Source organism: Mauremys mutica, chromosome 8 (genome assembly GCF_020497125.1).
Source record: "Mauremys mutica isolate MM-2020 ecotype Southern chromosome 8, ASM2049712v1, whole genome shotgun sequence".
In the NCBI taxonomy this organism is placed as follows: domain Eukaryota; kingdom Metazoa; phylum Chordata; order Testudines; family Geoemydidae; genus Mauremys; species Mauremys mutica.
In genome coordinates, this window is record NC_059079.1 from 95,628,799 (window position 1) to 95,654,665 (window position 25,867).

The 25,867-nt window shown below is 45.1% G+C and overlaps 2 protein-coding genes across 5 annotated transcripts in view; both read right to left on the reverse strand.

Annotated features, from left to right (window-relative positions):
- The window catches only part of NDFIP1 (Nedd4 family interacting protein 1), a 134,165-nt gene that overhangs the window by 68,993 nt on the left and 39,305 nt on the right, over positions 1-25,867 (reverse strand). The window contains exon 1 of one of the 2 annotated variants that reach the window (XM_045028683.1): positions 17,712-17,979. The exons of the other annotated variant lie outside the window; for it this stretch is intronic. Within the exon in view, the coding sequence (XP_044884618.1) occupies positions 17,712-17,753 (42 nt within the window). The 5' untranslated portion in view covers positions 17,754-17,979. Of the gene's footprint in view, positions 1-17,711; positions 17,980-25,867 lie in introns of those variants that run through there. 2 annotated transcript variants of the gene reach the window in all.
- The window catches only part of LOC123376572 (E3 ubiquitin-protein ligase RNF14-like), a 75,417-nt gene that overhangs the window by 10,221 nt on the left and 39,329 nt on the right, over positions 1-25,867 (reverse strand). Inside the window, exons 1-4 of one of the 3 annotated variants that reach the window (XM_045028669.1) lie at positions 11,341-11,517; positions 7,106-7,292; positions 6,250-6,412; positions 3,499-3,650 (exon numbers count right to left, since the gene is read on the reverse strand). In XM_045028669.1, coding sequence (XP_044884604.1) covers positions 3,499-3,650; positions 6,250-6,403 — 306 coding nt within the window. In that variant the 5' untranslated portion in view covers positions 6,404-6,412; positions 7,106-7,292; positions 11,341-11,517. Of the gene's footprint in view, positions 1-1,668; positions 1,824-3,498; positions 3,651-6,249; positions 6,413-7,105; positions 7,293-11,340; positions 11,518-25,867 lie in introns of those variants that run through there. The other 2 variants (XM_045028667.1, XM_045028670.1) reach the window with 2 other exon arrangements.

The following is a 25,867-nucleotide window of genomic DNA, read 5'->3' on the forward strand; positions in this document are numbered from 1 at the left end:
GTAATTGTAAAGAAATGTAGATTTAGAAATAAAAATTATATGATGTGATAAGTAACATAGATAACACGGTTCTATAGGTTTTACTGTATGGATTAAATAACATTTCCTTCAAGGTGACCTAACTAAAATATTTTTAAAATATGTCTGGTGCCCGGCCTTTTTATGTTTAAAGAAAGCTTGAAGAGTTTGTTTTCAAGTCTCTCTCCTGTTGGATTTTCCCCCAGACATATCAAAATGTCAGGTCTTATCTTCCCTATTTTTAATTGAGGACTCAACTGTACGCTGGGTGGGATTATTGTTCGGTTTTTGAGTCCTTAGTTATCAGAGTGCTCAATCTTAAACATACATTTCCTTCCAGTTGTTCCCTCCATGTCTGAATTAAATAGGTACACAGAACAGAAGTTTTAAACAGTCAGTTAAAATCACTCCCCTTCTCAAATCACTTGCTTGATAATCTGATATCCAAATTGGTCCACAGAATCTTCCAGGAAAGATGGGGTAGGACAAGGCCTCAATTTCAAAAGTAAAAAACATACAGGAAAAACTAATTTTGAATATCATCTTGCCTTCTTCATAAATCATAAGGCAGAAGAAATTGACACCTAATTTCCCACCAGCTTTGCAGTCATATTTAGGTTTATAAATTAAAAGCCACCTGTATCATAATCAGAACTCATTTCCTCTGAAGTGAATAGGTACGAATACTCTAATTACTGCCAGACCTATATACTGATCTAGATATTTTGGGTTACAGGAGCAAGTTATTTTTAGCCAACAACAAAAACAAAGTAACTACGATGCATATTTACAATCTCAACTTTGAAGTTCTGAGTTTAATGAAAGAAGTCAGCCTCATTGTCCTGACTAGACTAAATGTAGGTCTTTATTGGAAGCCAATTCAAGATTCAGCCAACTACTCACGTATGGTTTTAAGAATAATGCTTTAAGTGTTTTATCATCTGATGTACGTTAATGGTGTTATTTAAAACATTAAAATCTGTATATACAATAGATATTACATGCTGTATGAATTAGTGCAGGCATTTGCCTTTTGGACTTTCAAACAATGAACACATTCTAATGTTGTGTACTGGAACAGACATCTGTTTTGTACCAGAGACTTCCTCTTCTTCTACTTCTCCCTGACTTGCAGTGAAATTTTAGTATTCCAGTTTCCTTAGTAATTTAAGCATAGTTAGGATATGAGTATTCTGCTTATCTTGCAACTAACTTTATTTGTTGTGAGTGTTAGTTCACTAGCAGCAGTGCACTTTGAAGACAGTCTGAATTCTTGGCCGATTAGCAAGTTTCCGTTCATAACCTTTAGTTCCTCTCTTCCAAATTATACTAACCAATCACCGCTCATGCATTGAAACAGCTCATGCTACAATTACTGCATGTTAATTCAGACAACGATTATTGCTGTTTCAGTAAAAGTCAAGTTAACTCAAATGTGATCACCTCACCTGAGTGCACATTTCCCAAAGGCTAAAAAATGGACATGTTAATTGGATGATGTTTGCTCTGAAAAAGCCTAATCTATGGAAAGAAACTGATTCTCTTTCTTCCTCCCTGATCTCTTATACAGCAGGCTATAGAAGGAAAATAAATGTTAACTTTAATAACTCCAACGTATAATTTACAAACAAGGGACATCCCTCCACATACCAAGGTTGTGCTGCTCTTACTAAATTCTCCATTGCTCAGCAATGAACTCTAGGTGCACAGTCTAGTTGTATGATCAGGCACAATGTTTTGATCACAATATTCAGTGGAATTATTTGTACACTGACTACCAGAATGGAGCTGGCCCGTAGATGCTGCTGTAATACATAATGGCATACAAGAAATAAAGGCCTATGCAACTGAAATTTTAGTTCATTTATGGGAAAAAAATCTAGATGACATGCTTGTTTCATATAAACTCACTGCTGCACAGCAAAGAACTCAACAGATATAGCTCCATGTTAGACAATTTTTATTCAAGGGATACCAGCTATTTTGCAAATATCCAGTAACATTAGAAATAGTTGCAATAATAAAGAATTCAACTGGAAGTATCCAGATGTGTTACCCACAGTACCCAAACATAATGGATGCATTCTTCCACCTATGAAAAGATATGGGTTGTTGTCCTGTATAGTCTCATTACCTAATGCAGGTTTTTGGTTTGTGTAATTTTTTAAAAATGTATACATCTCATACACAGTTAGTTCTGATAATATGTTTTTGAATAAGCAAATTCAAAATGCTTTAAAGTTACATTATTTTATAATCCACTTGCTCTCTTTCTTGCAAGTTTGAAATAGAAGTGTCCTCAGTGAAGACTGCTCTCTATCCACACCTGCATCCTGGATTGTTATTTTTGGATTGCTCACAAATGCTGGGTTAATAGCATCACATGTTTACTAACATCAGAAAAGGCAGGTTAAATTCCGGGGCTAACAATCCTAACAGCATCTCTTTAATATAGTACTGCCTTTATCAGCCTTTGGATCTCAAGATCTTTAGCTGCTGTTGACAGAGCTATTCCTCTCTCCAGAGATTTTAAAAATACACACACTTGTGTTCTTTCACTAAAAAAATTTGTTCTTCAAGAAAATATTTTTACAGTATCTTACTCTTAAATAGTTTAAAAAAAACAAAAGGATTTCAAGAAGAATATTTATACATTAATACCTGCCCTTCTTAAACGGTGGAAGGCACCTGAGTCTCATGAGACAAAATACAAAAGATTTTCAGATATAGGCTGTATTTGGACAGCACAGTGTATACATATTCACATATACCTACTCTATAATGCACAGGATATAAGCAGAGATGAAACAGGACATCAAATCGCTATGACTGGAATTTTCAAAAGTGCCTAAAGGCCAGATTTCCAAATAGGTGCCGATAGATGCAGATAAGCACCCAGTAAGATTTACAAAGCGCCTAAAGCAAGTTAGGTACCCAATACCCATTGATTTCAATGGGTGTTAATCACCAAGGACTTCTAAAAATGTCACTATGCATCTCTCTGCATCTTTAGTACCTTTAAAATTCTGGCCAGAAGTGACTTAGGAACAGTCATATTTTCAAAAATGACCTCAGCACTTGAAAGCCTATGTTTCATTGACAGTCAGTGGGACTTAGTCACTTAAATGCTTTTAAAAATTTTATTCTAAATGATTTAGCAGCCTAAATTCTATTGATTTTCTATGAGACTTGTGCATCTAAGTAATTAAGATTCTTTTGAAAATCCCATCCTTTATCTTTAAGAATCTTGCAGCATGAAGAGAAAGAGACTGCTGGCAAAGGGTGCCAATAAAAACTACTTCTTACACAATTCATTAGAACTATGTATTATATTTCATGATGCTAATTGTTTCCTCCAACTGAACCTGGATGTTGAAAGCAAAGTTCTATCCAACTATTCCTTCACCCGCTGCATTTACAAGAATTTTTTTTTATGTTCCTGAAAAGTACAAGAAGTGCCAAAAAGATTTTAAACCAAACCTGGGTCAGGGAGAGCCACTTGCTGCTGAGTGTGAACACAGGCGGAGAGACTGATGGGTAATCTGGTGGGAATTCAAAATTCAGTACAAGTGGAGGCAGAAAGCAAATTGTGTATTCATATCCATTGTTCTGGAGACACTCTGTGGGACTTCCTGAACCAAAGACAATTGATTGACACAAGTTGAGAGTGAGAGAGAGAAAGAGAGAGAGAGAGATCAACAGAACTATGATTATAGGTGTTGCAGCCTAATGAAGTTTAACTGTAAGATAAAGTTCCCAAGAAACTTCTTTTCATTTGATAAATTTTTAGTTTAACTGCTTTACTCAGACTTAAGTAAACAATGTGCCTTTTTAGTGCTATAACATTTCATAAACAGTTGTGTGCTGGAGGCTGAGTCAGTGAATACTGACTTTGCTAGTACTATGATCTGTCAGACAAATCACAAACCAGAGAGTCTGGAAAGGCAAATCCTCAAGAATAAGGGTAAATATACTTTGTTGTTCTAAGAACAAGAAAAGGAACAAGCCTCTCTAATTTTGATCATTTATCATAGACAGTTTTCCATAGAGAAAAAGCAAATTCCTATTTCAGAGCTCTTTCCAGAGAAGGGAGTGTCTAGTGGACAGAGCACAGCACTGTGGATCTGTCACTGTTTCACTGTACGACCTTGTTAATAGGTAAACTGAAGCAGAGGCACCTCTGATGGAGTTGTTAACCACTTCACAGATTGGGAAGCTTAAAAGGACACAATTAACTTGAAAACAGTCAAATTAAAAACGGAATTAGAAGTAATTTCAAGTCCTTCTGCCAAATGTTTAAAAGTGCAGCTTTGTTATCTGTTATTTGTGTTGCTGAGTTTGACCCATACAAACAAGGGAAACTGAATGATTGCATATGGGAACCAAGGAAGGCAGCTACACATGCACAATGGTGTCAAATAAACAAATTAAATCACCTGAACAAATACAAAATAATATTTTCTTGAAACTGACAGTTATAATAATGCTCAGTGTTACCTGCAACAGTAGGCAATTTTTTTTCCAAAGTGAAGTATTATATTTCAATTTACAGTGTTCTTTAACTAATATTTCAAAACCAGGGGCGGCTCTAGGCACCAGAAAAACAAGCAGGTGCTTGGGGTGGCAAAATTATCAGGGGCGGCATAATGCTGGGGCCCCAGCTCCGACCTGAGGCAGTGTCCTGGGCTGGATCCCAACCGCTCTGTTGTTCTCTAACCGGGTGCCGTCGCGGCTGTGCGGCCCAGGCCTCCCACTCCCCAGGACACCTGCGAGCCAGCCACAGGCTTGCCCTGCACAGTGCCACGAGTTCGGCTCAGCCCAGGCTGCTGCTCCCCTCCCCGGCAGGAGGCGGCGCAGGGAGGTGGAGGTGGAGGTAGGGACAAGCTGAGCAGGAGCCTAAAGCTGGCGCAGATGGAGCGGCCCGCCCTGCTGCCACGTTCTGCTGCCACCTCCTACGCTCCGCAACTGGGGCAGGGCCGCGCTACTGCCTCCTGCCTGAGGAGGGGCTGGCGGCTGCCCGTGGGAGTGCAGCAGGGACATGCTCCCCACTGAGCCAGTGTGGGAGCCAGGCTGTAGCTCTCCTCTCAGAGCCTCCTCCCCTTCCGCGCTGCATAGCAAGACGTGGGACGGTGGGCAGGGCTGCTACAGCCATTTCAGACTGGGACTGGCGCCGGGGGAGCGGAGGTGACTGTGCCCTGGCTCAAGAGACCGAGCAGCCCTCTCTCTCACCCCACCCCCCCCAAACGCCCGCTGCTTGCTCCTGCCGGCATGGGGCTGCGACGCCCAGCTCTGGAGGGCAGCACCAAGCCCCTGGGCGTGCTCGCGGGGAAGGAGAGACAGGAGGCGGAGCTGTTCGGTGTCTCCCACGCAGCTCCAGGCCCCTCTGGTTACTTGGCAGCGACAGCCAAGCAGTGTGGTAGCCCGCCAGCAGTGTGACTTGGTCCAACCCGCACAGGCCACATGAGCCCTGGGGTTGGCGCTGATGTCCTGCCTATGCCAAGGCCTCTGGCGCAGGGGCAGCCCTAGCTCTGCCCAGGCAGACACAGCCCAGCTCGCTCCATGGTCAGCCCAGTGAGTACATGAGTACACTGGTAGGAAACTGTTTTATTTCACTAACTACAAAATCTCTGTTTTCGTTTTTTTTTAAATTTAAGGAGTCAAAAAACAAAACAAAAAAAATTGCAAAGTGCACATGTGTAAACGCCAAAAAAAAAAAAAAAAAAAAAAGCCCTGTTCAAAACACAGTCTCATATGAAAGGCACTACAGAAATGCAATACAATGCAAAAGCACACCAGATGGACATGAAAACAACACTTAAAGACCTAGACTAGTTTGCTCCAAAGGTCCCCCGTGGTCTAATGCATGCTCAATTCACACAAAAATATTCCAACTTTAATTTAAAATATTTTAGGGGAAAAAAAATATTTTGAAACACAACCGATTAATTCTCCTTAGCAAGTAATTTGAACAAACCATTAAAAATTCCATTCTAGGAAGCTACTATATTTGATCTTAGTTTTGATCTTAAAGCAAGAACAACATTGTGAAGTTATAGGTAGGTATGTGTGATACCCATCCCAGCTGTAATTTGTGATAAACTGTTCATGACCTCAAAGTTCTAAGAAGAGAAAACGAAGACTGTTTGGGTAACCTCCTTTGGAACATGTGTATGAAAACAGACTATTTTAATAAAACCTAATTTCAAGATAATGCAAAACATCTGGACTCACCTCTCACAAATATTTTGAAGTTTTGGGGCAACTCCAGACAAATTCTTGTTTCTCCTCCTTGGGCAGAGTCTGCCCTTTTAAATTCATCTTCATCATAAATACTAGCTAGAGCCAGCAGCTCATCCTCCTGAGCTTCCTTATCTTGCGAAGACATTTAACTTTTCTGCAGAATTAAGAAAACCAACCAAAAAAATCAGTTAGGACTAAACAGAGAAATCTAACGGTCTGTGAATGTATATATTTAATGTTATTGGAATCAAATTTAGAAGAAACAACAAAACATGAAAACACTACCAAACATAATTACTCTTTCTTCAGGTTAAAGATCCTGCACATGTTCTATCATTTGTTGGCAATTTTAAAGTTACAAAATAATGTCTCTCTTCAAAACTTTGATAATGAGACACCAACTCTTAGAAAGTCAGAGGCTGAAGAACACTGTAGATTGAAATATGCAATGGAGTGTTAATAGTATCAAGACGGCACTTTGTTAATGCTTGAGATGGAACCACAGAGCAAAGAAGGGACAAAGACAGGAGAGGGGAAGGAAGCAGTAACAGTGTAGCTCTCGTTCAGTAGACTGACTATCACCTAAATGCGTCTGGTGAAGTGGGTATTCACCCACGAAAGCTCATGCTCCAATACATCTGTTAGTCTTTAAGGTGCCACAGGACTCTTTGTTGCTTATCACCTACTGGGTACATCTAAAAATATATTTTTCATTACAATTATTTCAAATGACAAGCAAGAACACACAGACCCCAAACAGACATCATGTTGGTGCATTTCTATACCGTTTCAGTAAACAATTTAAAGGAGCTTTTAAAAAAAAAAAAGACCTTTGCAATTTCATTACCTTTTTAGTTACAAGTGCAAAACAGTAGCAACTAGAGTTGCAGGTACGGTTAGTGACCCAGCACAGACACTGCTCATTCTTCCGAGGGAACTGGGAGTCATAACCTTTTTCTGTGGGAAAGCAAGAAGACTGTAGGTTCTGTTGCCAGGGCAGACATGGTGATGAACCTCAGTATTTGTCTGCTGCCCTATAACAAAAAATTAGAGAGATTAAAATCCTCTCAGCATTTCCATGATGAGCTGCTATCATCAACTGTTTCACTCACGTGAGCCTTGGCATGCACACTCAATGACCTAGAGGTTTTTTTGTTTATTTGTTTTTAAAGCTTCCATAGTACACATCTCAATTATGTATGTTAGCCCTGATCCTGCAATTGAATCTATTAGTGCAGACCCATGGGCTGAGCACAGTCCTACTGAAGTCAATGGGGTTCCATGCTAGTGGATCCAATTGCAGGATTGGGGGCTTACCTTATTACAGAGCAGAAAAACTGCTCACTGGTAAATAGTGATGCGTCGGTGGAGATCTGTTTCAAACCATTTTAAGTTATCCATGAGATTCAAATGAGTAAATAGTACTTTTGAAAAAAGTCGATACTTGTATACATCTATCTTTGTAAATATAACCAAGAAAGGTGCATTTTAAAAAAATAAACAAAAAAGAGAGATACAAGTCCAATTCAAACCCTTACACACTAGGAAACTCTGAGTTTATTTAAATCTGAAATCACTCCTTTCCTTTAACATACCACGGTGCCTAGCATATAAAGAACTCTGCTAACTCTCACTCGGCTAATGAAACAGAATGACAACTCTCTGAAGAACCTGCATGGTCTCACCAGGCTTCCAAACAAAACAAATAATACATAGTTTAAGCTACAACTCTCAAAAGCGATGATTAAAATACATTTCGTGATACAATGCCCTTGATTTCACGACTTGTTTACTTATTAATTTGCAATGGGCCTTTCAAGCATCAGAACAAATTAGTGAAGTTCAACTGTAAAAGACTGAGTATGTCTTTCTGGTCTCATGCTACGCCTACATTGCAACCAGAGGCATAATTTACATCTTGTGTAGATGTATCCAGGTTAGCTTTAATCTAACTACCTTACTTCAGGGTATGTCTACACTACAAAATTAGGTCCATTTTATAAAAGTCGATTATTAGAAATGGATTTTATACAGTTGATTGCATATGTCCACATATTGAGCACATTAAGTCGTCGGACTGCATCCTCACTACCACGCCTAGCGTCGACTTACAGAACAGTGCACTGTGGGTAGCTATCCCACAGTTCCCACAGTCTCCACCGCCCACTGGAATTCTGGGTTAAGCTCCCAATGCCTGATAGGACAAACAACACTGTCGTGGGTGCTTTGGGGTACATTTCGTCAGTCGCCCCTTCCTCCGCGAGAGCAACGGCAGACAATTGTTTTGCGCCAGACACCAGGGCTGCGCATTAGAAAGGCTTTGAAAACCAGTTTCATGACTGGCCAGGCTTCGGTGTGACAGTTGTGTGTGTTTCTCCCTGATGCAAACCCACCCCCTTGGTTGATTTTAACTCCCTGTAAGCCAACCACCCTCTCCTCTTCGAAATAAAGTAACTATTATTTTGAAACCATACATTCTTTCTTTATTCTGGGGCAGGGGTCAGCAACCTTTCAGAAGTAGTGTGCCAAGTCTTCATTTATTCACTCTAATTTAAGGTTTTGCGTGCCAGTAATACATGTTAACGTTTTTAGAAGGTCTCTTTCTATAAGTCTATATTATGTAACTAAACTATTGTTGTACGTAAAGTAAATAAGGTTTTAAAAATGTTTAAGAAGCTTCATTTAAACTTAAATTAAAATGCAGAGCCCCCCGGACCAGTGGCCAGGACCTGGGCAGTGTGAGTGCCACTGAAAATCAGCTCGCGTGCCGCCTTTGGCACGCATGCCATAGGTTGCCTACTGCAGTTCTGGGCGGACTGCATGGACACTTTTGCTGCTGAGTTTACCATGCTGACCAAAACAGAAATGAAATTCAAAAGTTCCCGGAGCTTGTCTTGTGTACCTGGCTAGTGCATTGGAATTCAAAGTGCTGTCCAGAGCGGTCACAATGGAGCACTCTGGGATAGCTCCTGGAGGCCAATACCGTCGATTTGCATCGTCACTACCCCAAATTTGACTCAGCAAAGTCGATTTTAGCGCTACTCCCCTTGCCGGGGAGGAGTACAGAAGTGGATTTTAAGAGCCCTTTAGGTCAACGGAACTGGGTTGATTGGTCATTTTTAAATCGACCTAACGCAGCTAAATTCGACCTAACCCCATAGTGTAGACCGGCCTTTGAAAGCAGCAAGGACGTAGTGGTCTGGACTGTTGAAACCCACTGTGGTCCCCTGGCGATGTACTTGCACTACTAGCCCACACTGACATGTCTCTGCTGCTATTTTACACAAGCTGAAAATTACACCTTGGTTGCAGTGTAGATATAATCTCAGGCCTGGTTTACACGTACAAATTAGATCAACCTATCTACAGTGCTGTGCTGCAAGAAGTCACATGTTCTGAGGACTACGGCTATGTTAACAGAAGAATTCTTCTGTTGACCTAGCTATAACCTCTGAGTGGTGAATTAACTACACCAACAAAAAAATCCCTTGTAGAAGTATCTACACTAGAGTGGTGCAGCGGCAGCACCGTAGCTATGCCGCTGTAGAGCAAACATGGCCTCAGACTCCTGCAATGCTTAGGCCTTGACTACACTTGCCAGTTACAGTGCAATAAAGCAGCCCCTGGCGCCCTAGCTCACTCTCCATTCACACTGGCAAGGCACGTAGAGTGCTCTGACTCCGCAGCTACGCCGCTGCTGGTACTCCACCTCGGAGAGTGGAATAGCATTTGCTATGCCTCCACTGGAGCGCTGCGGCGCCAGTGTGAACGACGTGTTGTTACACTGTGCTCTGATCAGCCTCTGGAAACGTCCCATAATCCCCTTAAGTCAAGTGGCCACTATTGTCATTGTTGTGAAATCAGCTGCAAGAATGCAGAAATGCCCTTTCAAAGCTCCTTTTCGGAGAAGCCGGCTGCTTATCAGCTCTGAGAAAAAGCAAACATTTACTGTTTGGTGGAGGGCAGGGGGAGGTGCTGAACTTACAGGACAGCAGGCTCTCACACTCTCAGCACCCCAAAAACCTCATTCTCCCCCCATCACATACACACAACACACTCCCCATCACACCCCAACCCACACCCAACTTTGAAAAGCATGTTGCAGTCACTTGCATGCTGGGATAGCTTCACATAATGCACTGCTCCCAATACCGCTGAAAGTGCTGCAAATGCGGCCATGGCAGTATGCTTGAAGCTGTCTGTGTGGCCAGACCGCAGCACTTTCCCTACTGCGCTCTACCAAGGTGAGTTTAACTCACAGCACTCTACAGCTGCAAGTGTAGCCATGCCCTTAGTGCTTGTCTTTGTTGCAGTTGTTATAACTCAAGTGTCGCCCCTAACACAACACCTGTCCATGCACAAAGACCTTAACTCAAGTGCAGTGCCACTTTTAACTCAAATTGGCTGGCCTGTCAGGGGATACAGCTCAACTCCAACCACCTCTCAGCTGCTCACGCAATCACACAGCGCAGCTCAAATAGTATTTCCAACTCCCAGTGTGGCTGCTCTTGCTAGAGCTGTTAACTCCAACATAGACAAGTCGAGTTAACACCACAAACTCAGAGCAGTATCAGACACAGAACACGCATCATCCAGGGTAAAGACGACTCTCACATGCACAGGTGAAAGGGCTGTGAGATAACAAGAAGGATCAGAGAGTGTTTGAAAGGAGACTTTCGACCAGGGAAGTGCACCCCTAGCAGGTAACCCCAATGGGACTTAGGTTAGAAGAGTCAGGCCCTTGATTCTTAGACAATTTCCCAGCCTGCCCCTCTCCGCATACCACTCTCTACCATCCCCCGGCCAGCCCCTTCTCCTTCCCTTAGCCAGCCCCGCACCATTTCTCACCCTTGCCCCAACCCACCCCTTCCCCTCATTGCTGCCCCCCCAGCCCTTGCTCCAGGCCGCCCCCCCCCACCTCCTCGGTCCCGCCCTGCCGTCACAACGGCCCCAAATCCCGGCCTTTCACCTCCGCGCTCCTCGGCCCGCACGCTCCACTCCCAGCGCCGGCCCCTGGGCCCCAGCCAAGGCGCAGGAAGCGGTCGGGCCTGGTCCGCGGGACTCCCTGTCCCTCACTCTCACCTGGGCCGGGGGCAGCCTCCACCCTGCCCGCCCCTCACCGCGCAGCCGGGCCCTAGAGCGGCGGCCCGGGCCGAGCTCTAAGCAGCGCGGCTCGGAGCCAGCGCCCCCTAGAGGAGGGAGGCGGGCCCGGCGGAGCGGGACAGGGCTGCCGGTGACCCTTGGGCGGGGGGAGCCGCTGGTCGGCGGGCTGCGCGGACAGGTTGAGGGGAAGATCCGAGCGGGCCCCGAGCTTGGTTTTCCCGTAGCTGTGAGCCTGGAGAGCAGGGGCGGGAAGGAGCTCGCGGGCGCTCCCGCTGGAGGTTGCTAGGCGACGGATTAGGAAGCGTGCGGCCTGGGCCTTGCCTGCGGGTGGCCCCAGCCTGGCCGCGCCTGGGCCCTGGCACACGGAGCGCTCGGTATTAAGCGGCCAGGCCCGGGGAGTAGGAACGTCTCCGAACGGAGCGACTCCGCGCAGCACGAGCCCGTCTGCAGCCACAGACGTGACTCCAGTTTCACCGATGCTGCGTTGAGCTCGGTCTGTGGTTCTCCGAGCGAGCCCCGCAGCCGTGGGACATGCCGTTTAACAGGCTCCACTCGGAGCGCCTCAGCTGACTATCTCTGACGCCCTGCAGCCGCCACTGTTTGGGAGCCGCTTCTCAAGTCGTGCCCATGGGTGAAGGGTACAGCAGGTCCCCCTAGGGTGACCAGATGTCCCGATTTTATAGGAACAGTCCTGATTTTTGGGTCTTTTTCTTACAGAGGTGTTGGTGTCACTAGGCATAAATCTAGGTAACTCGGGAGAATGGAAGACCACGAGTGTCGATGAAGTCTTCTTGCTTTAGGCCTATGTGAATCAAAGTACTTCCATGTTAAGCGCTTCTGTTAGCCTTACTAAACTTTTGTAACCTCCTGTGCTATGTGCTGACTGCTAGCAGCTGCAAGGCCGGTTAGCACTAGATGCAGACAATATTAGATAAAATAGGCAGAAAGCAGATGCTGTAATCAAGGTTACATGCATGAGAAAATAGCCCACACAGTGGGAAAGTACAGATAAAAAAAAACCAAAGGGGGTATAAATGCTGGGACCCCGCCTGCGTGCGGGGGTGCAGGATTTGAGATGGCTATTTCTCCGTTGCACCTTATTTGAGCTCAAATAAACTTGGTTTGCTTCTCCACCCTGGTGTGTTAATTAGTGCGACGCACACCGGGCAACGAACCCCGCTGTTGCCCCCTTGGGCCCTCTGGGCCGGCAACAGTTTCGGTGCCCAACGTGGGGTTCGAGGCAAAATTGTGCCTTGCCCGGACTCCTCCGATGGTCGGTGGACGAGGGTCGCAGCTGACGCCCAGCGCGCACCGGTACCTTTACCGGGGGCCTCGGCAGAGACGCGTCAGGCCGACCTCGGAGGACACAACGGTGCAACGTACACAGATAGTGGAGAAGCTGTCGTGGGCGACGGTGAGGTATGGTCCCGTGGATAAGGTAGAAACAGTCCAGTGGTGTGGAATTTTGCCTGTTAGGACCTGGGGACGCCCAGTGTCTCCGTATCCCTAGAGTATGTGGCAGGGACAGAGTACGGCCGGCAGGGCAAGGTGTACGCCCTTAGAATGCATTCTAGCAAATTGGAAGGTGTTTGGTTTGGATCCAATGACAAAGAGTAAACTAAAGAGGTTCTGTACAGTTGACTGGCCTCAGTATCAGTTAGAGAGCCAGGAAAGGTGGCCACCGGAAGGATCACTTAATGATAACACGATCCTTCAATTACTCCTGTTTTGTCAGCGAACGGGTAGCTTCTGAAGCTGTTTGTATGGAGAGCGCTTGTAAAAATCCCCCATCAAATGCCCCAGAGCCGCACTGGGAGGAGGACTGTCCTTGGGGATGTCTGTCTCTGTTGGGCTCATGCCATCTGAACTTCTTAACTGTGCAGCAAGATAAGATGCATCGTGGTAATAGGAAATAAAGGCCCATGGCATGTGTTACAACCAGCACCATCATTAAGTAAGCTTTGAGCCAATGATGGGAAGCTGTGATGGGGTGTACCAACCCTGCACTGGCCCAGAAAGGGCATGCAATTTGAGCCCAGGAGGCCATGCCCCCGACCCTTGCTGGGCATGTGCCAGTTGGAAGCAGTATATAAAAGGAGACGGCTCAGCTCAGTCTGGGTGGACTGAGGAGGAGAGTGGATGCATGCTTCCTGTGGAGGCTGAACGTGCTGAATCCATGGCAGGATCCCAGTGGACAAGGCAAATGGAGGGCTGCTAACTCCAGAAGAACTGCAGGATCCGGCAGCAAGGGCAGGAAGTGACCCACCACATTGAGAGGGAAGCCTGAACCTGAAACCAGGACTCCCTGGGTTGGGCCTTGGTGGGCCTGGGTCTCCTACTCCTTTCTGTGCTGGCCACTAGGCCTTGCACTCCGGAGAACAAAGGCAGCCCTGTAGACTCTGGCTGCTAGACTTCGCTGCCCAGAGGACAAGGGCAGCTCTGTTGGCTGTGGTTGCTACACCTCACGGCCCGAAGGTGAGGAGCCACCATCACCAGAAGGAGATGATCCATCCTTTCCTTCCCCGATGGCCTGATACCCTGCGACAGAAGCCTTCAGATTTAATACTTTCTTTGCCCAAAAGATGGAATTATATGTGCACACACATAAACATATAAGCCGTGAAGTCTCTGTGTGCATAGGCCCAGCTACATTGTATTGTTAAATGTACTTAAAGCCTCTGGACATGCTAGATTTCTGAGTGAATAACTTCTTACAGTAGCCTTTGCATTTCAGGGCAATTGTACATTGCTCGGGTGGTTATAGCCACCCAACCATTGTCTTCCTGCCTTGTAACACCACCTAAGCCACGTTATAAGCAACCAAATAATAAGCTACCGCTAGTTATGTTTTAGCTCTACATGTGTCTGTGTAACTTTTATTGTTTGAATGGTACTTTAATATGAGACTAGACAGAGTCATTGTCACCAGAATCAAACAGTGACTTGTGCTATTTAGTAATTAAACCTTTGGAAACTTGTGAATAAAGCATCACTTCTTAAATGACTTTTATGTCCAGTCTCTGCGCAAGTCTAGATTAACCATTAACAATGGGCAGATTAACCATTAACAATGAAAATGAAAAAAATATTTTACCCTTCCACGGTACGTCAGTAGAAAGAGCACGTGGCCCTTTATTACTATTATCATCCCCATTTTACAGATGAAGAAACTGAAGCATACAGACTTTAAATTGTTTGCCCAAGGTCAAAAAAACAGGAGTAGAAGCCAGGTGGAATGCTGATGTCAGTGTGAAAGGTGAGAGCACAGCACAGTGGAGGTCTCAGAGGAGGAGAAAGTCAGAGCTTTCCCATGGACTGGTGTGACTCCTGATACTGGGACCTGACTTCAGTTCGTTTGGTGGGGTTGGCGTGCTGTATTAGAGGAAGAAAATCTGGCAGACAGGGGACTGCAGTTGACAAAAGGTTCAGTTTATGGAGCAGAATTTGATGCTGATAAAGTGTGCAGTGTTATTGTAACTGTGTTGGTCCCAGGATATTAGGAGACAAGGTGAGTGAGGTAATATCTCTGATTGGACCAACTTCTGTTGGTGAGAGACACAAGATTTTGAGCTACACAGAGCTCTTCCTCAGGCCTGGGCTTGATGATGATAAGAAGTGAGTCTTAATAAAGTCATAAGAGTTTATTAAAACGTGGTAGTTGGAGCCCCAAACTGGTATGTTTTAAACCAGCCACTTTCTAGAAATCTTTACACTAAGAAGGGCAACTAAAGCAAGACAAACACAAAATGTTTGTTTCCTAAAGGCCGTATTAACCTCTTCGGTGCAGCGTTAGGCATCAGCTACGTGACATAAAACAAATGTGCAGTGCTGACTCGTGTACCTGGATCACAACCTCTTTTTTCAGAGTTCTGGGTGTGAGTTCTCCTGTTGTGAGCAATACTGTGTGAAACCAAAACCGAAACTAGGAACGGAAACTATATACAGAATCAAAAGATTTTTGTAATGCTTTTATACTGATCATATTCTCCTTTGTTTTAATTAAGGCCCCAACTCTACATGTTGCAATGTGTGAGTATGAGGGTCCACTCATACTGTCAGTTGCAGGACTGAGGCCTTTGTCTGTCTAGTTTCGAGTTATGTGTCTCAAATATTTTGCTAGACACATGTTCCAAGCAATATACATTTCCTTCCCACAGAAAGCCTGAATCACATGGAGCGAGGGGATGGAATTCAGCTGCCCAATATGTGGGCAGACTGTGGGGCTCCACTTCATCTTCTTTATTGTTAATAATAATTATTTGTGTATCACAAACAATATGCTCTGATAAGGACAGTTTCTGCCCAAATGAGTTTTTAATCTAAGTGAGTCACATAGAGAAGACTAGATGGAAAAGGAAATCTAGAAGTGGAAAAAACAGTAATATAAAAACCGTAAGCAGAGATAATTTTTGGACACTGCAGAGGAAAGTAGTTTTTAGGAAACATCGGCATAAGATAGCGTCCCTGAGAACTGGGATTGGGAGATCATTAAATGCAGTAGCTGCAACATGGAACTACACACAGACAACTAAGAAAGAAAGAAAATGAGCTGAACATCAAGACTAGCGATATCACTTTAAGCGCAGAACCAGCCTCATTGTTGTGCCCCCTCACCATCCCCCATCTGTTGCCAGCACAGAGGGCTGAGGACAGCAACAGTGGGGGTTCGTTGCCCGGTGTGCGCCGCACTAATTAACACACCAGGGTGGAGAAGCAAACAAAAAGTTTATTTGAGCCCAAATAAGGTGCAAGGGAGACATAGCAATCTCAAATCCTGCACATCGATACAAACAGCTCTCTCTCTTTATACATGATTTCAGCTAAGCATTTCCATTCCCCCCCCCCACACTCCTCATCCCCCTTTACTCCCCTTCTTGCTCCTCCCGTCTATTCCCATGTACCAAATACACTAAGCAGGTTAAATCATACTTGGCAAAAACACTTTAGCTCGTTAGTAACACTTCTGTGAACAGTTATCTTGTTTTACTCCCTCTTTGAGCAGGCAGGCTCATTATAGCAGGCCTTGTTATTACCTTCTGGTGCAGGTGTTGTAACTGATAACCATTCTTTGTTGCCGGCCTGTTAGGTCAATTAAAGTTCAAACATAAACATGGAAGCACTTTGGTCAGACATGGAGTGACTTTAGTTCATTCAGGCCTTCTACAAAAAGGCTTCATTGACACTGTGGTTTTCCACCCTCCTGAGTTACCTAGAGTCATGCCTAGTGACACCAACACATCAGTCTGCAACCAATGGACAATTTAATGCCAGTCTACTGAGAACTTCCATTTGATCCATCACAGAATAGGCACCAACCACTGTGTGGCTGCTCGACTCACGCCCATCTTCCCATGCAGTGCTCAAGTGGCATGCAAAACATTCTTCTGACCCTCTATGCTTGGATGAGTTTAATGTCACATACATTAAATTATCTCACCTAAATTCCCACAATTAGAGATTTTAGTTTAGAACTCTTCTATCCAAAAGACCTATTATGGAGAAGGTGCTTTAACCTGTCAGTGACGGTGAAAAGTCCAAAACACCCAAATAAATGTTACATCCTTGGTTTAGTTTACACCTGACCGAAGATCCCTTAACTATTAATCAGCACCAAGTAAATTCACCCCATTAAATCATACTGATGCTAACACAGGATTCTGCTAGACTAAGACACATCAGATCTCCCCCCACTCCCAAATTCCACTTGCACACTCCACCAAGCAATACTGTATGTTCATTCAATGCCACCAGGTGCAGTGAAGCCCCATCTGTGTATGTTGTGATCACACTGATGAGCAAGGCCTAGATGATTTTGTGCAGGTTTTCATGCCCGCTTGGCCAGGCTGCATTAGGACCAGCACTTCTGTTCCGGGAGGCTGCTGTCTAGTTCTTCCCCCAGCCTGTAATTTTCAGGTGTGTCCTGGGCTCTCGGCCAAGGCACCGGCACTGACTTTTGGAAGGGGGTGGTTACAATCCGTACGGTAGTTTTCCTTGGAGGGTCTCCCAAGCCCGGGCTCTCGGCTGCCCTCCCACAAGGCTGTAAGGGGCAGGGAGGGGTTCAGGCGGGTGGCAGCGGTGTGTCGCTCTGGGTGCTCGCAGCCCCACGCCCAGGGCAGGGGCGGCAGATTCTCGCGGCCCCTAGGCCCGCGGCTCGGGGTGCCCGGCAGAGCCCCGGGGGGCGGGCCTGGCTGGGGGGGTCACCCTCCCTCTGCTCCCCGCCCCGGTTCCCCACCGCGACCGCTCCCTCTCTCGGCCGGGGCGGGGGGAGCGGCTCTCCCTGGAGCCCCACAATCCCCGCCGGGCGGCCTAGAAAGCCGCGGCGCTCGCGTACCCGCCCTGCCGGGCCTCACCTGCTGGTATCGGCCGCTGCTGGGCTCGGCGGCCGCCGCCATGGCGCTGGAGAGGGAGTGGCAGGCGGAGAGAGGAGACCGGGCGGAGGCCCCGCGGGGCTGGCTGGGGTCGGAGGGTCCCGACACAGGTCGGGGCGGCTCTGGAAGTGGCGCGGCTCCGCTCAGCCACCCCTGCCGGCCTCCCACACTCACTGGGCGCCGCCCGCCCCTGCTGCTCCCGCTGCCGCTGCTGGAGGCGGAGGTTCGCAAGCGCAGCGCTGCCGGGTCACTGGCTGCTGCCTGCTCAGCGCCAACCACTTCCCTTCCCCCGCCGCTGCCGCCCTCCCTCTGCTGTCACACTCCTGCCTCCCCGTGCTGCCGCCTCGCCTGGCTCACTCCTGAGCCCGCCCCGGGGGCATCCTGCACACCTGCCTCAGCCCCATTCAGCTCGAGACTGATTGGGTTTAATAGGTAGAAATGATAACGACGGGGCAATCCCAGGTTCCCACTTTCCTAAGGGCCGGGAGTATGGACCCTGCCCTCCTCTTCTGAAATTGGGGCCTTGCACTGTCCGACAGCCTGGTGTCATGTCCTACTACATCCACCCTAGGGCCGGATCCTTCAAACCCATTCCAAGCCTTAGCATTTCCCATTTTTTTAACAACTGGCTGACCACCGCTTAAGGAATTGGGACTAGCTAAATTCATCCCTATTAAATCTTTAGGCTGATGCTGTCCTGATTAACCCAGCACTCATTACCATTCACTACAGCATCTTGGAGAAAAGGATCATATCTTTTCATGTCTTTGTACAGAAATTATCACAATGGGTGCTTCAGTGGGAATGAACAGAACAGTAACCATCCATCATTCCCTGTCGTCCACTTCCAGCTTCTGGCAAACAGAGGGTAGGAACACTCAGAGAATGTTGCATCCCTGTCCATTCTGGCTAATAGCCATTGATGGACCTATCCTTCTGGAACTTATTTAGTTCTTTTTTAAACTCTGTTATAATTTTGGCCTTCACAACATCTCCCGGCATAGAGATCCACAGGTTGACTCTTGTTGTGTGAAGAAGTACTTCCTTTTGTGTGTTTTAAACCTGCTGCCTATTAATTTCACTGGGTGACTCCTCACTTTTGTTATGTGAAGGAGTAAATAACACTTCCTTATTCACTTTCTCCACATCAGTCAAGATTTTCTAGACCTCTATCATATCCCCCCGTTAGTCATCTCTTTTCCAAGCTGAAAAATCCCAGTCTTTTTCATCTTTCCTCATATGGAAGTTGTTCCATACTCCAAATCATTTTTGTTGCCCTTCTCCGTACCTTTTCCAATTCCAATATTTTTTGGGGATAGGGTGACCAGATCTGCACAAAGTATTCAAGATGTGGGTGTATCACAGATTTACATAGAGGCATTATGATATCTTCTGTCCTATTAGCTATCCCTTTCCTAATGCTTTCTGACAATCTATTAACTTTTTTGACTGACACTGCACATTGAGCAGATGTTTTCAGAGAACTATCCACAATGACTCCAAGATTTTTCTTGAGTGGTAACAGCTAATTTAGACCCCCATCATTTTGTATGTATAGTTGGGATTAGGTTTTCCAATGTGCATTACTTTGCATTTATCAACACTGAATTTCATCTACCATTTTGTTGCCCAGTCTCCCAGTTTTGTGAGATCTCTTTGTAACTCTTCTCCGGGTAGGTTTACACTTACCGGCCGGGTCGACGCGATGAGTTCGACTTCTCGGAGTTCGAACTATCGTTTCTGATCTAGATGCGATAGTTCGAACTCCAGAAGCGCTGCGGTCGACTCCGGTACTCCACCACTGCAAACGGCGGTGGCGGAGTCGACGGGGGAGCCGCGGAGTTCGACCCCGCCGCGTCTGGATGGGTGAGTAGTTCGAACTAGGGTACTTCGAATTCAGCTACGCTATTCACGTAGCTGAATTTGCGTACCCTAATTCGAACCCCCTTTTTAGTGTAGACCAGGCCTCAGTCTGCTTTGGACTTAACTGTCTTGAGTAATTTCGTATCATCTGCAAATTTTGCCACCTCACTGTTTACCCCTTTTTTCAGATCATTTAGATCATTTATGAGTATGTTGAACAGGACTGGTTCCAGTATAGACCCCTGGGGGACACCACTAATTATCTCTCTCCATTCTGAAACCTGACCATTTATTCCTACCCTTTGTTTCCTATCTTTTAACCCATTACTGATCCATGAGAAGACCCTCCCTCTTATCCCATGACTGCTTAGAGCCTTTGGTGAGGGACCTTGTCAAAGGCTTTCTGAAAGTCTAAGTACACTATAACCAGGGCCAGTGCAACCACTAGGCAAACCAGGCAGTCGCCTAGGGTGCCAAGTGGTTGGGGGTGCCAAAAAGCGGTGCCCTGGCTCAGCAGGGAGGAGCCACCTTCCGGAGGCACCGAAGAGCCAGAGTATTGGCTTGCGGGGGCTGCAAGCCCCAGCCATGGAGGAGCCAGCGTGGCGCAGGGGGGACAGCAGCCTTGCAAAGGCAGCAGCGCCGCTAGCGGGGAGCAGCCAGGCCCCCCACCCCTCCTGCCCAGGCTGCGACCCGGCACCCTCCCCAGGGGCTCCTACAGGCTGCAGCAGATGCATGTGGGTGCTGCCCCCGTGCACCCCCTGGCTCCTCTCTCACTGCACTCAGGCTCTGCAGCTCCCAGGCATGTGAGCCACCGCTGCTGCCAGGGCGCAGGCCCTGAGCCTGCTCGGGGAGGGGCAGCAGCAGCTCACACTCCTGGGAGCCGCAGAGTCCGAGCGCGGCGAGGAGGGAACCGGGGGGGGCGCATGGGGGCCGGCACATAAATGCATATTTAGGGTTCTTCAATAACTTGATATCCCATCACATTGCATTTTTGGCCTTTTGTGTTTTGTGTTTGAAAAGCAGATTCTGTGTTCACCATTGAAAATCTTGGTTACATTCCAGAACAATGGTACAGAATTCAGAAGAAGCCCTAGATTATAGCTTATCATGCAAGATGGGAATATTCTTCAGATTTCAGATAAAAAAAAGACCAATTACATGGTTGAGAAGTAAATATAAAGTATTTTAATGTGTTTATACAAAGTGAGTTTGTATATATTTGGACCATCAAGTTTCAAAAAAAGTCTTGTTTTACTAACTTTAATATTGTTAAAAATTCACAAAGAAAGAAAATGACTTTGAAAGTTGAGTATGGAAAAACAACCTTTTTTTTTTCCTTCTTTTTTTTTTGCGCCCTTTTCTGCCTTTTTAGGTACAATTACTCAAATATTTGCACAGCGTATTTTGAAAGTCAAATGAAAAACAATGAACTCATATCAACTAAGCCACCAAGTAGTTCGGTTTCCAGAGGATGGGGAGAGAGAAATACATTTTTTATCTAAGAGCCTAGATTTTCATGAAAGTTGCTGGAAGTTGGATGAGCAATTAACTGATTTGGCAGCTGCAAAGTTCATTCTTGGTAGGCTATGCCAAGTGACTTTATTTATTAATTTGGATTTCATTCTAAAAGAAACATCCCACAGCCATACGCACCACTGACAACCTGCCCAGGTGTTTGTCTATGCACCTGTTATATCATGTCTTTAGACTGTAAACACCTGGTGACTATCATTTACTATGTATCAATTTAGTTCCTAGCACAATGGGTCCCCAACTTGGTTGACACCTCTGGCAATATAAATTTTTAATATTAATATTTTTAAAACACAGTGCCATAGGAATTGTAATACATAACTCCATCCAGAGTAGCAGTATTTATCCAGCCCCCATGCTACATGCACTGAAGCACGTGAGTAACCTTAAACATAGCAGGACTACTCTCATGCTTGAAATTATGCAAGTGCTTCAGTGCTTTATTGCTCTTTAACCATAAACTGACAGATTAGTGTTGTCCTGCACCCTAGGACACATGGTACATGGTTGCAAGTAGTCCTGCTTAAGGGACTCACCCTTGGTGCACAAATTCCCTCAAAAGGTGCTGGGCTGCAGACTTGGTCATGTTCCCCTTAGACCTTTCTCCACATTGGTTGCAAATATGGTAGCATGTCCTCTAGGGATAGTGTACCATGAACACTCCCTATCCCTTCTCTCTGGAGTTCTTGGGAGGGAATGTGCCTATTCAATTGAAAATGAGGCATATGGGTGTCATGTTGGCCCAAGGATACGTCTATGTAACAGCTAGCTCGTCTAGATGTTCCTCTGAGTTGCCTTGCAAGGGAGAAGAATCTGTGTGTTGCAGGAATTCTGAGGAAAAGCTGGGAATAGAACGTGGATCTGCTCACTCCCAGGCATGTGACTCACACACAAGACCTTCCTTCTTAGCAGCATGTATAATTTATATTATAAGAGAAAAAGATTTACAACCCAATAATAAAATATCCCCTCTGCCCTTGTATTGTATGATTGTATTCATTACTGATCATTCAGAAATATCTTTTTAAAAATCAAGAGGTAACAGGTGCAGTTAGAGCTATAAAGGCTCGTTGGGATTTGCCCCTCAATGAACCGATGTGCAAGGGGCGGGGGAGCGCAAGGAGGAAGTTTTGCCGAGGGCGCAAAATATCCTTGCACCTATATCCACTGGATGACCCTTGTTCAGATTTGATGACCCCTGCTCAAAGAATTCTAATAGATTGGGGAGGCATGATTTCCCTTTGCAAAAACCATGTTGACTCTTCCCAATAAATCGTGTTCATCTATGTGTCTGATAATTCTGTTCTTTACTATAATTTCAACCAATTTGCCTGGTACTGAAGTTAGGCTTACCAGCCTGTAATTTCCAGGATCACCTCTGGAGCCTTTTTTTTAAATTTGTGTCACATTAGCTATAACTCCAGTTATGTGGTACAGATGCTGATTTAAATGATAGGTTACATACCACAGTTAATAGTTCTGCAATTTCGTATGTGAGTTCCTTCAGAACTCTTGGGTGAATACCATCTGGTCCTGGTGACTTATTAAAGTTTAATTTATCAATTTGTTCTAAAACCTCCTCTAACTCTAATGACACCTCAATCTGGGACAGTTCCTCAGATTTGTCACCTAAAAAGAATGACTCAGGTGTGGGAATCTCCCTCACATCCTCTGCAGTGAGAGTGATACAAAGAATTCATTTAGTTTCTCGCAATGGCCTTATCTTCCTCGAGTGCTCCTTTAGAACTTCAATCATCCAGTGGCCCCACTGATTGTTTAACAGGCTTCCTGTCTCTGATGTACTTAAATTTTTTTTTGCTGTTAGTTTTAAGTTGCTTTTCAAATTCTTTTTTGGCCTGCCTAATTATACTTTTACACTTGACTTGCCAGAGTTCATGCTCCTGTCTATTTTCCTCAATAGGATTTAACTTCCAATTTTTAAAAGATGCCTTTTTACCTCTAGCCGCTTCTTTTACTTTGTTGGTAAGTCGTGATGGCACTTTTTTGGGTCCTTTTACTATATTTTTTTAATTTGGGATATACATTTAATTTGAACCTCTATTATGGTGTTTTTTAAAACTTTCCATCCTGCTTGCAGGCATTTCACTTTTGGGACTGTATCTTTTAATTTGTTTAACTAGCTTCCTCATTTTTGTGTAGTTCTCCTTTCTGAAATCAAATGCTACTTTGGTGGGCTTCTTTGGTGTTATCCCCCACACAGGGATGTTCCATTTAATTAGAATATGGTTGCTATTACCAAGCAGTTCAGCTATATTCACCTTTTGGACCAGATCCTCTACTCCACTTAGGACTAAATCAAGAATTGCCTCTCCTCTTATGGGTTCCAGGACAAGCAGCTCCAAGAAACAGTCATTTATGTCAAGAAATATTATCTCTGCATCCCGTCCTGAGGTGACATTTACCCTTTGTATATGGGGATAGTTGAAATCCCCCATTATTATTAAGTTTTTTATTTTTATAGCCTCTCTAAACTCTTTGAACATTTTACAGTCATCATCACCATCCTGGTCAGGTGGTCAGAAGTATATCCCTACTGCCATATTCTTATTATTCAAGCATGGAATTTCTATCCATAGGGATGCCATGTACAGTTTGGTTCATTTAAGATTTTTACTACATTTGACTCTATGCTTTCTTTCACGTTTAGTGTGACTCCCCCACCAGAATGACCTATTCTGTCATTCCTATATATCTTGTATCCCAGTATTAGCATGTCCCATTGATTATCATCAGTCCACCAAGTTTCTATAATGCCTGTTATATCAATATCCTCATTTAATACCAGGCACTCAAGTTCACCCATCTTAGTATTTAGACTTCTAGCATTTGCATTAAGAACTTATAAAATGTGTCACTTTTTAGCTGTCTGCCTTCATGTGATGTAATTGAACAGGACACCTTTTAATTTGACTGTTTCTCATCACATCCTACCTGTACTTTATCATCTTCCATCCTCTCCTCCTTAATAGGATACAAAGAATCCCCATTAATAGATCATCAACTGAGGGATGTCTCTGTCCAAACCACATGCTCTTCCACACCTGTTGGCTTTCCCCCAGTCCTTAGTTTAAAAACTCTTCTATGACCTTTTTAATTTTACATTCCAGCAGTCTGGTTCCATTTTGGTTCAGGTGGAACCCATTCTTCCCAAAGGTTCCCCAGTTCCTAATACATCTAAAGCCCTCATCCCTACACCATCGTCTCATCCATGCACTGAGACCCTGCAATTCTGTCTGACTAACTGCTCCTGCGTGTAAAATTGGAAGCACTTCAGAGAATGCTACCATGGAGGACCTGGACTTCAGTCTCTTACCTACCAGCCTAAATTTGGCCTCCAGAATCTCTCTCCTATCTTTCCCTATGTCATTGGTACCTACATGTACCACCGGCTCCTCCCCAGCACTACACATAAGCATGTCTAGATGTCTTGAGAGATCTGCAACCTTCACATCCGGTGGGCAATTCACCATGCATTTCCCCCAGCTATCTATATTTCTAATGATCAAATTCCCCACTACTATTACCTGTCTCTTTCGAATAACTGGAGTTCCCTCCCCCAGAGAGGTATCCTCAGTGCTAGTGGATATCATGACATCATCTGGAGAGAGTGTCCCAACTATGGGATCGTTTCCCTCTGTTCCACTTTGATGTTCTCCTTCCCTGAGACTTTCATCCTCCTCAACAGCACTAGGCTATTCTATTCTGCATGTAGTTGCAATTTTCATTGGTTGTAGTTGCAATTTTCATTGGTTGTAAGTTGTAATGATAAAAAGTGCTCTGTCATTTCTGGAGTGCCTAGTTTGCTGTAAAGAGGAATACTCCCACAGCACACGTCTCAGACTAGATTACTCACAGCTATGCGTTGTTAACCCAGGCACGTAGCTAAGGCTCTCCAAGTCATGGAATATTGTGGGGGAGGGGAAATAAGTATACCAGTGGTGCCAAGATGGCATGGAGGGAGGAGGTATTATGAGCACACTCCTACTCCCATTGAAGTCAGTTGTAGAACTAACTCTCAATGACTTCAAAAGGAGCAGGATTGGCCCTGTGCTTTTACAAGGCCTAATGGCTGTAATGATTCTCCAGGGTGCTGTGGGAGTATGCTAAGCAGCAGCTTTTGGTATCCCTTAGTAAAGGTGTAGGTTATGTTCCCTCCAGTGCCGTTTATTGGCATTTGTTGAGCACAATCATTACCACCTCCTGCTCCACCAAGACAATCCCCCTTCAAGGGGTGGCCCGCACTGTTGGTTACATCAGCCAACTTCCTCCTTTTGCTGTCAAGCTGCCTCTTGAATGGATGAGTAAGAGCAGCCATGCAGGTTCAGCTACTATTTGGTTTGATGAGCACAAGGCACGCAGTTTGGTACCACCATAACTTTTTCAGTTAGAGTTGTGATTTTTTTTTACTATTATAGGCCAGGCTGACACTATCAAGTTTGGTCAGGTATGAAAACACCACACACCCTAACTGACATAGCTTTGCCGGCAAAACCCCCTGTAGACACAACTATGCTGACAGACTGCTTCTGTTGGCATAGCTAACATTGTCCAGGGAGGTGGTGATAGCATGTCAATGGAAAAACTCCTTCTATTAGCATTTGCTGTGTCTACACTAGGAGGTTCTGCCAAATACCTCTACTGGCAAAGCATTTGTAGTGTAGACAAGGCCACACTTACAGCACCACAACTCTAGTCTGGTTGCAATTATGCTAGAATAAAGG